Genomic DNA, 10,229 nt, shown 5'->3' with positions numbered 1-10,229 from the left:
TTTTTTTACAGATACACACACAGGACACACATCGCCATCACTTGCTTTAAGGAAAGTAAATGAGCATCTCTAACTGCCTACAAATAAGTGGCTATGGCCTCAGTGAAGCCCTGAGTGTTAGAGATGGAAGCGCCTGATCCAGCATCAAGGGCTCAACACACTTGACCCTGAAGCAGTACAATCAAGCAATCCCTGTTCAGCCCCCAGGGTGTGTGTGTGTGTTGGGGGAGGAATGGGTGTTAAGGGGGGGGAAGTGAACATTTGGAACAAGACTATTGTTATGTTCTCTGGTCCAAAGCCCCATGGGAGGAAATCCTGCCATGTACCTGGACAGATTCCTCCTCTGGATAACAAGGACATTCACTTTGGATGCAGACATATCAGTCACACATCAGCGTGCCCTTGGCCGAGGACACGCGCGTGTATGTGGTGTAATAAAACACAACAAGGTTTAGGGTGAGGTGTTACACCCACATTAACGCTGCTAATCTGGTGAGATCATTATCCCCGTCTGTCCAAATTTTGGGAAGCGGTCGTTCATAACTGCAGCCAAGGTGCATTAGTTATTTACACACACGTATACACACACACACTGAGAGGGACATATGTATACATACATATTCAAGGCTAATTCATTTAAGAGCAGAACAATGTCACATACAATACATGTAAAGTTTACTGTGAGAGGAGCAAGGGCGTGCTTTAGAGGATGTGGCAGAGATGCCCAGTTGCCCTGAGTGTGTGTGTGTGTGTGTGTGTGTGTGTGTGTGTGTGTGTGTGTGTGTGTGTGTGTGTGCGTGTGTGTGTGTGAGAGAGAGAGAGTACGGTTGGGTGGGGGTCTGCATTTTGACAAACCATGCTGTTAAAGATATAATAGCAGCATAATCACCGCCCCAGGCTGTCATTCTTCAGGATAATGGCCTGCTTATTCATTGGGGATGCTGTATGTCCCCACGCTGCTTTTTATTTCTCAGATATTTCAGATTACGTGTTTCTTTCGTTGCTCCTGTACCCTTTGTCTTGTTACAAATTCTCATGTATTTGTGTTTGTATTTTTAGTGTTCTTTAAATTTGACCTTCCCTCCGCTCTTTCATCGTCCCCGTGCCTTTTCTTTGCTTTGCTCGTTCTCTCTTCTCATCATCCATGTCTTCAAACTAAACTGATATATTAAATATGTACTTGCTTATATTAATTGCAGGACTTTGAGGTCCTTCACTCAGTCAGTAGGTTTTATGTTTTGCTTACCTGAAAAATGGTGTAACAATATTACAAATATAAAGCTTGATCATATGCTCGTCATATCTTTAACTTCGTGCTGTTTAATGACTTTTTTTCAAGGTTTGTCCGTGAACACCCGTCCCGTCTAAATCTTCAGCAAAAATCAAGAAGTCTTCATTGTAAAGATCTTCAGGCAATGTTTTTATTTGAAGTTATTTTACAACAACACAAGTTCAAGTCTACATTATTGAGAGGAGCAAAGAAAACAACACTGCTGATGGTCCGGTCGCTCTCCTCCACCTTTACATATCTATTTAGCACTGGACCAAGTAGTTTGACAGAAACAGTCGGGGAACAGCATTAGAAACAACAACAGAACTCAAATAGAGTTGAGACAGCAGAACACAGAGGACTCAGGTCAATTATTCACTGAGATGTCTTCTCCTTCTTTTGCTTTTACACCTGGATTGATTGAAAAACACGGAGGGTGGTAGTTCTCCAGAAAATTTAAATGTGCTCAGGTTCTTCTTTTAAATTAATTCTCGAAGAAGGAAAAAAAACTTAAAATTTTAAATATCAGTTCAATCCAGGAGTGTTAAACAGACAACCAAGACAGGAGGGGGTGGACAGGGCTGTCGGTGAGCTCAGTAAATACAATCTTACAATCTGACAAGGAATTTTATCTGAGACAGAGTCCATTATTATTAATTATACAACATAATAGGAACTTTACAATTACTTTACCAGTAAACATTAATAGATAGACTTTTTTTGTATTTTACATATTAAAATAATGTGCTTTTTTTTTTTATTTGAAGACATTATCTTCCAAAACACATTAACGGAAAACATCAGAGACGTGTGTGATTCTCATCAAGTGCTGACGGTGTGGCTTTCAATGAAAAGCTGCATGTTTCCTCGAGAGACTATTAAGGCGGGAATAATACAAGTCAAGACGATATTTAACCGAGTCCTAATATGTTTACCATCGTTCTGTATTCACAGAAGATGAACAAGTCATTGCAAAGTTGTGCGTCTGCCTCAGTCAACAGTTTTGGCATACGGACTCTTTGAATCTAAAAATGCTGCATTAAGTGTTACGCGTGTTTGTAATTGCGCTCGCCCCAGCTCCCTCAGCCCAGGGCAAAATGTAATTAAAACCTCTGAGAATTTAGTCACTGAAATCATTTGCTCATTATCAAGCCAGCCTCTGTACAAAGTGGCATATTAGTGGCTATTAAACTAGTGAATTAGTCACTTATAATTATGGTGTTGAGGACAACATGACTCGGGTTTATTTTTATTTATGTGCTGTTGTGTTTTACGTGGTATGTACATAACCACACGGCTTCACTGAAATGTCTCTTTGCTGCACGAGTGATTCCTTCCAAAGTGCCTCATTTATTCACATTGTTCTTGTAAACATTATTTGCATTGTTATTTTTCTTGTTTTGCTTTGTTTAAGTGAGCGCGTCCAGCCGTTCACACCATTTTTCATGATTCTTTTTCATTTATTTACGAAGGTCCAGCATTGCATGACTGTTGGAAGTATTTTCATTTTATGGAGTGTTGCATCTTACAGCAGTGCTGTCCATTATCTTGGGGGTTTTCTCTTTTCCAACGATACGCTGAGCTGCAACAGAAGCTATGAGAAGTCGGGCAGGTGGTCGACATGTGGTGCGTTTTGAAGAGATGTTAAATGGAGATCTGTAGGTCCAAAGCATTTTGGCGTGTTTTATTTACGAACATCTCTGTATGTTCTGTGCCCATCTGCTGGAGGAGTCCTTGTATGCTTCCTAAAGAGCTATCACAGCCACACGGACACGCAGTAGGGTATGGTAATGTGCAGGCTCTGGCCTAGTTTACGCCATCTTTCACCCCTTCTGATTCTCAGTTAGACATTGTGTCCAGTCCCAGCGAGGCGGCGTGCTGCTTTGCCCTCAGACGCAGGTTCTCAATGCTGGTGGTCTTGCTGTTGTGGCTGGTGAGGCCGCCTGCAGTTGATGCCTGCAGCAGCGGGCTGTTCCACACCTGCTGTGCGTGATGGGACAGGGACTGATAGTAGGACTGGCAGGGCAGAGAGCCCAGTGGCGCAGGGGGCATGTTAACATTCATTCCCAGGTAGGGAAGTGAAGACGGGGCAGCGAGGTCAAAAGCGGGGTAGTGCACCAGGTTGTTGGTGGCGGCCATGTGCTGGCGGAACTGCTCCTGCAGACGAAACAGACTGAGGGGGGACGAAGAGTAAGAGTGGCTCTGAGAGAGAGGACCGGTGCTGGCCAGGCTGCTGCTGGAGGACGAAGGTGTCACTGACGGAGAGACCAGGGGGGAATCTGTACAGGAACAAGGAGGGTTAAGAAAGTTTTATATATATGCTTTAGTAGTCAGCTGATTTAATGCATTAAGTTTGCCAAGGATAAAAAGGACTTGCACTTAGTATTCTTACCTGGTTTAGGGCTGAGTCTTTTACAAGCTGGAGAGTCGTCCCCAGGTGTCACCGCCCTTTCACACTTCATTTCCTCTTTCTGGGATTTGCTCTCGTCCTCCTTATCGGTGGCATTATCCTCTGTTGCCGACTCGCTGCCTGAATGTTCTGCTGACGTGACGTTCAGCTCCATGTCCAGCGGAACAGGACGAACCACAGGACCCTCTGTCTCCGGGGAGGAGGAGGAGGAGGAGGATGAGGATGAAGGTGGAAGCTGGGTATCAGAAAGGATAGTGGTGGAGGGAGGCATGTCCTCCTTCTCGCTTCCTCCTTCCCCGGACACCTCCTTCTGCTTCTGAAGCTGCTCCTTCTGGAGGCTGCGCTGCTTCTTACGAAACTTTGCTCTGCGGTTTTTGAACCAAACCTGGAGGATAAAGATTATTATAGACCGTTAATAGGAAACTGGGGTAGAGACTTTAGTGCATTGCGATAAGTGATCCTCTATGTTCCAGAAGTTTTTTGTTTTTATTAATTTGTTGTGTTCTTTATTTTGATCTTGTTGGGGCGTGGGGGGGTTTAAATCAAAAAATAAAATATAATATGCTCAAGTGCCCACGCTTTAAATTCACAATCAAGCTTCAAAAATGTTATACTTATTAGCTGGCAGTTTTTTTACAACTTTTTTTAGGTTGTTTTTTTTAGGTTGTTCAGATGAACAATCTTTTGTGGATGAGGATGCAAAACTTCACAATCTACAAAAGCCATAGCACTGCTTATAAATATTGTTTAGATACTGTTTTTATCACTGCTAATCACGTTTTTATTGAAGTGTTTCAAGCTGTGTTTTTGTGAAATGAAGACAGAAGTTTTGTTTGTTTTACTTAAAACTGTCTCCCATCTTTTATAAAATCTCTATCTCTAACGTCATAAACCCAACACTAATATAAAATAATATATTTTTATATTATATTTTTATTCTTCTTCTTCGGACGTGCCTACCTGCACGCGGGCCTCGGGCAAATTGGTGCACATGGCAAGTCGCTCCCTCATCACCACATCCGGGTAATGGGTCTTCTGGAAAGTCTTCTCCAGCGCTTCCAGCTGCTGCGCAGTGAAGGCCGTGCGGCTCCGGCGCTGTTTGCGGTGCTGAGAGCCGTAGCGAGCCTCCAGGATGATGTCTTGAAATGTGCAGCCGTTGGAAGAGAAAACACACGGCAAGTTTTATTTCACTGAACAGGGTGGGTTTGTGTGGCACTTTCATACTTGGGGCAGCTTATTTGTTAATTTAATTAATTTACTTATTGCTTAAAAAAAGCTTGAGGGCTTAGACACGTTTTAATATTATCCACTCTCTTCTTTTGATTTTCCAAAAAGGAAAAAAAGATTTTTGTGATGGCTAATTGTAAAAAAAATATAATTAAAAAAAGACTAATACGTCACTAAATGTCTTTGTGGCCTACCACAGCACATATTTCACTTGTTTATTTAGTCTGATCCCAGCTATATCCCTTCACGGTGTAAGATGATTAATCGTGAAAGCGAATATTAACACCTAATTAAAAATATTCTAGAACAATCACAGACGCGAATTTTGGCTCTATGTATACTCTTTTTTTTCTTTTTACAAAAAACAAACAAATTCAAGCTCGTTTCTATAAACACTGTCTCCTGCTTGTGTGTGTGAGCGTGCACTCAATTACCAGCTAGTCTCTCAGCCAACGTAAGCGCGTGCACGGACGGCCGGTAGTCGGGCGCGTGCTGCGCCTGTTGTGCGGCCTGCTGGTGCAGGTTGTACATGGCGCTGAGGGAGTTCATGGCGTGCAGAGAGTAGCCGTTCACCCCGTAGTGCTGCATGGTGAGAGGTCGCTACCTGCGGAAGGGAAGAGAAAGATGGGCATCTGGCGTTAGGGGAGGGCGCGTGACTGCTGATTGGCAGGCAACATTGTTGAACACGTGATCTAAAACCTTTTTTTATTAGAAGAACAAATGGTTTGGAGACATCCAGTTCAGATGAACTGTGACACACACACACAGCGTATTTATTAGTAAGTGACAGTAGGCCCACGCACTCAGGGGCCAATAGATTTTAATGTTCTCACTCAGACTAAAGTGTTATCCATTAACATCCAATTACCGCTCTATTCAATCCATTAATTATACAAAAGACTTTTAATTGGGGTAATTATCACTCTTCGCCATAATGAACCGTGACGGATGCCTTATTCATGAATTTATTCCCGGCGTTTGTGTGTTCAAGAGAACCTAAATCCCCACTGAAAACGTTGCTTTGACAGATCAACGCGCTCATGAAATGTGTTAGGACATGATACAAGCTGATTGTTAAGAGTGTCGGTGGTAAAAGGTGCAGCCAGATAGCAGGATTATAATTAGTAGTAGTAGTATTAAGTCATGAACAATCCGGTCAAGTGATGTTAATTTTCAAGGCTATATTTTTCTTTTTTGTCTCCATATTTAACAGCAAAGGTAGTCATTTGCTGGTAGTCTTCTGCTATTAATAATAAGTCTTACAGGCCTGAACACTTGCAGCTTTAAAGGCAGGAAACTCATCGAAGGGAAATCGTCCACCAGGCAGCAATTTCCAAAAACTCTATTTTGTAGTTCTCCTTCACGACCGAGATTTTCATAGATGAGACCGCTTGAGGACACGATTAGATATGTATTAGCACCAAGGAGGCTGACAGAAGGGGCTATCTCCGAGGCCCAAACAGTTATTATAACTATAACAGAGGGACCACAGGGAGAAGATATAAATCTTCCTGCTGGATGACAGCTTTGTAAGTGGCTGTAAGTTCTTGCGCTTAAACGGAGAACTCAAATAATATCATCAATTAAAACTTTAAGGGCGTGATTTAATTTCTTAACTGCTTTGTTTAACTAGATGAATTTGACTTCTTCGTGTAACAAATCAGAATATGCAGTAGGGGCCAGTAACTCAGTACATGTTAGTGTGAAGAGTTTAAATTGTTCAACGCTGTGATGGATAACAGTAATTTATGACTTTGTTGTTAATTTGATTGCGACTATGATAAACATGTGATTCATTTCAGTTAGGTAACTTCTGTTTCTCCTCATTATTATTATTATTGATAATAACATGTAAACCATTTAGGATGTTGAGCCAGTTTTAGCACACACGGGTTGCCGTCGTTGTAAAAGGCGTTTCTTTCTGTTCCTCTCTTGGCTTTTTAGTGCCGTGTGCGTGCGTGCGTGCTCTGGCGTGTGCGCGCGACGCCCGCAGTGCCCGTTCCCAGCCTATTAAGTGGCTCCGGCGGCTGATGAATGTGATCAGAGGGCAGTGGGGAATAGTTTAATTCGCGGGGACAGAAGGTGCTTCGCTAAACATTTACTTTACTCCCCCAAGTATTTGAGTTGAATGGGTACCCCCTCCCTCCCCTTCACACACACACACACACACACACACACACACACACACACACACACACACACACACACACACACACACACACACACCTCCCCTTCCCTTCTCTGGCGGCCTCTTATCCCATCGCCCCGGGGCAACGTTTTGGCTGAGATGTATGGCTGCTCCGCGGGTAAAAATATGCATGTTGATCCCCATTTGGCTCCCCGTCTAATGGAAGTGCAAATAGGTTTCGACTGCGAGGCCCTCCATTTATCATCACCGCTGACATGGACGGACGTACAGTGGGACCCAGCACCTAGCTCTGCGGCGGAGCTCCCTCGTGTGCGCGTGCGTGCATGCGAGCGCGTTCAGGCAGACTTCGGTTCTCCTCAGCTACCTTTTTCTGCATTCTGAAATTAAATGAAATTAAGCCTCTAGTCGCAAAAGATTTAAGAAAATAAATAAATAAAAAATGAATCACCATCCAGCGGAGTGAGAGCAGAAAGTACATGTTTGTATTTGTTTTAACCTGCATGCCTGCAGAGATAGAATAAAACCCATCTGTCATTGGTTTTAATCCACCAAAGCTGCAAATAAGCGTAGCGTGAGCTCGTCTGCATGCTTTCACTGTTTTCCCGTGTTTAGTGGGCAGGTAAACTTCTACTTTATACCCGACTTCCCGTTGTTTCCAGCTTTAAAATACTAGTTATAGCCTGTATCTCCTGTCCCTATCAGATTCTGCACAATAGCTCGTCGCTGTGAGCCGTGTCCGCGGTGTTATTGTCATTCATAAGTCTCTCGTTGCTCCAGGCGCTGGGCCCTCCTGGCTGCCCTGCTCAGAGCTTCAATAATGAAACCGTCATTATGTAAATTGGCATGTACAGTGCAACTCTTTGATCCGACTAAATTAGGAAAAATGTTATTTGCTAACAGCCCTCCGGGGACTGAGTCGACCTGACAATCTGCTCTTTGCTGTGTCACTAGTGTAAAACTGTCAGAGGGCGAGGAACATCTGTAATTTTTCCCGGAGCTGCTGTTATGAATGATATTTGTTACGTTCAGACCAGATTTAAATTTAGGTGTTTCACTGTCTATATATATTTAATTGTCAGCATTTAATTAACATTTTAAACCATTTTAATCACACTGAAATGAAACTTTTGTTATTTTGTTTTTTTTTAAGAAACTGTTTTTGAAAAATTACAGTGGAGTTCATAAAAGTAAAAGAAGACAATAAGTGAGACGCTGTCAAAAAATCAGGAGGCCTTTAATTTTGAGGTTATATTAATTTTGCGCACAAATAAATATGTACGCATATTTTTTTTCTACGTTATCCTGTTAATTGTTTTCTTATGTGAATAGTATGGGGTGTATTTTCGTTCGCATTCAGACGATTACAAAAAATAAATAACTAAAACAAAATAAAAAAAAATCACCCAAAGCACTGCTTCCATTTTCATCAAGTGCAAAAATAAACATGCAATTTGCAAATAGCTAATAGCACAACAGCATCTAATAACCTGCAGTTCGTTTCATACAAACTTTACAAACATTATAAACTTCATATGACTCGCTGCTGCTCTGTAGGAGTCTGCCGTTTTTCTTCATATATAACAGACAGACACGACTAGATAAATAAGAGAAAGTTAAAGACTTTTTTCTGTTTTGAGGTTTGTTTGTTTTTTACCTCCTGCGCCGGTAGTTTTCTTCGTTGTCACCTCCTCCACAAACAGAAAGAACCCAAGCTCCTTCGTTTCCTCTTCCTCTTCTTTTCGGATCTTTTAGCGGCTCTGTCGGGTGTGTTTTTGCCCTCTTTACCGTCCTTTTTGTCCGCCAGTGAGATGACAAGTCAGCTCAATGGAAAAAGTCCTCCCCGCGTGCTGCTTCGCTCAAAGCCCGTCCGCTCGCGCTCCTCTTGCTCTCTCTCTCTCTCTCTCTCTCTCTCTCTCTCTCTCTGCGTCTCGCGCACAAGTGGGAAGCCGCCATCTGCTGGAGCGCGAGATCCCCGAGCTGGGATTTTAAGTAGAGCCTCGCTGGGGTCGTACGAGCTTTCTATTGGCTCTCGGTGCTGCCAGTTAAGGGGGCGACACAGCTGAGGGTCTAGTGGCGTGTCGGTGCACTGACGTCTGGAGTTATTTTTCAAATATGATCAATTTAAGCACATTACGCCCGCTGAAATCCACCCGTGACCGTGGACACATTTTTTCCCTTCTTATTCTGGAGTTGATAAACAAACCTGAAACGTGACAAGTGAAGGTTTATATTGGATACTTTACGGGAATGTAGGCTATGTTGTTTTACTATCGTGATGGAGTGGTATGAATTACATTACTCTGCGAATATATGAGGTGTAATTTAACACAGTAATTATTTTTTATTTTTTATTTTTATTTTATTAAGCTTAAACCTTGAATCGGTGAGTAAATACAGAAAACACAACTATGGAGAAAAAAAGAAATATATTTAGCATTTTTTTCCCTCAAATCTGTCTTCAGACAGATTGTCTGCACTTCGTTCACGAATCCGATTGTCTTTCGTTAGTTTTAGAGAGCACAAGCATCCGACCCATAGTTTGTTTGCTTTTCGGCTTTTTCTCCATGCCGTGGAGGAGAGAGAGACTTTAGAGAGATGGCTAATAGATGCCAGGGTGCTGCCTTTAGCCTCTCTCCCGGCCTGGAAGGATTTGGGATGGGATAGGAAAGACAAGACGCCATCTCAGCCTCCAAAAACCCCTGTCTTAAAATGACTGCGGGTAAGAGGATTAGGGCAATAATGCCCTTCTCTTCTTGAAGGGTTTTCAGAGAAGATTTCTTCTCCCGGAGCAAAACCGTTTAGGTAGAGAATTAAGGGCAGCGCAAAGTATCCTTTTAATGTAAAGCTTGCATATTTTGTTGGGAGATTCTTTGGGAAAGTGCTTGGCCTATAACGCTTTTATTTCTTCCTTTTTAAAAAAAAAAAAATCTCTGACCATGTTTTTCACTCTAACAAATCTGAACGGTAGACAAAAGATTTCACGGAATAAAGAATATTAATGTTAACGCGTGCTGGCACGTAGAAAACACATCTGCCTCTGAGCGCGTCACTCACAGGAGCAACCAGCGGTGTGCGCGCCTGTATCAGAAAAAGTTTGCGTGGGTCATCTGAAAGTTAAACGTGTGTGTGTGTGTGTGTGTGTGTGTGTGTGTGTGTGTGTGTGTGTGTGTGTG

At 42.6% G+C, this 10,229-nt stretch overlaps 1 protein-coding gene across 2 annotated transcripts; it reads right to left on the bottom strand.

Annotated features, from left to right (window-relative positions):
* Positions 1-1,414: 1,414 nt before the first annotated feature.
* On the bottom strand, positions 1,415-8,999 carry dmbx1a (diencephalon/mesencephalon homeobox 1a). 2 transcript variants are annotated; one of them, XM_005721022.1, is made up of 5 exons: positions 8,711-8,999; positions 5,342-5,511; positions 4,641-4,819; positions 3,663-4,065; positions 1,415-3,549 (listed from the first exon to the last, which is right to left on the bottom strand). In XM_005721022.1, the coding sequence occupies exons 2-5, from the start codon at positions 5,493-5,495 to the stop codon at positions 3,110-3,112; spliced, it is 1,176 nt and encodes a 391-aa protein (XP_005721079.1). In that variant the 5' UTR covers positions 5,496-5,511; positions 8,711-8,999; the 3' UTR covers positions 1,415-3,109. The 2 variants fall into 2 exon arrangements, with proteins under 2 accessions (XP_005721079.1, XP_013767424.1); XM_013911970.1 differs by having other exon boundaries at positions 4,641-4,835; positions 5,343-5,511.
* Positions 9,000-10,229: the final 1,230 nt, after the last annotated feature.

Source organism: Pundamilia nyererei, unplaced genomic scaffold (assembly GCF_000239375.1).
Source record: "Pundamilia nyererei isolate P.nyererei 1_Seehausen unplaced genomic scaffold, PunNye1.0 scaffold00004, whole genome shotgun sequence".
Taxonomy (NCBI): Eukaryota; Metazoa; Chordata; class Actinopteri; order Cichliformes; family Cichlidae; genus Pundamilia; species Pundamilia nyererei.
The sequence above is the reverse complement of the archived record's forward strand: the minus strand, read 5'-3'. Positions and strand labels throughout refer to the sequence as shown.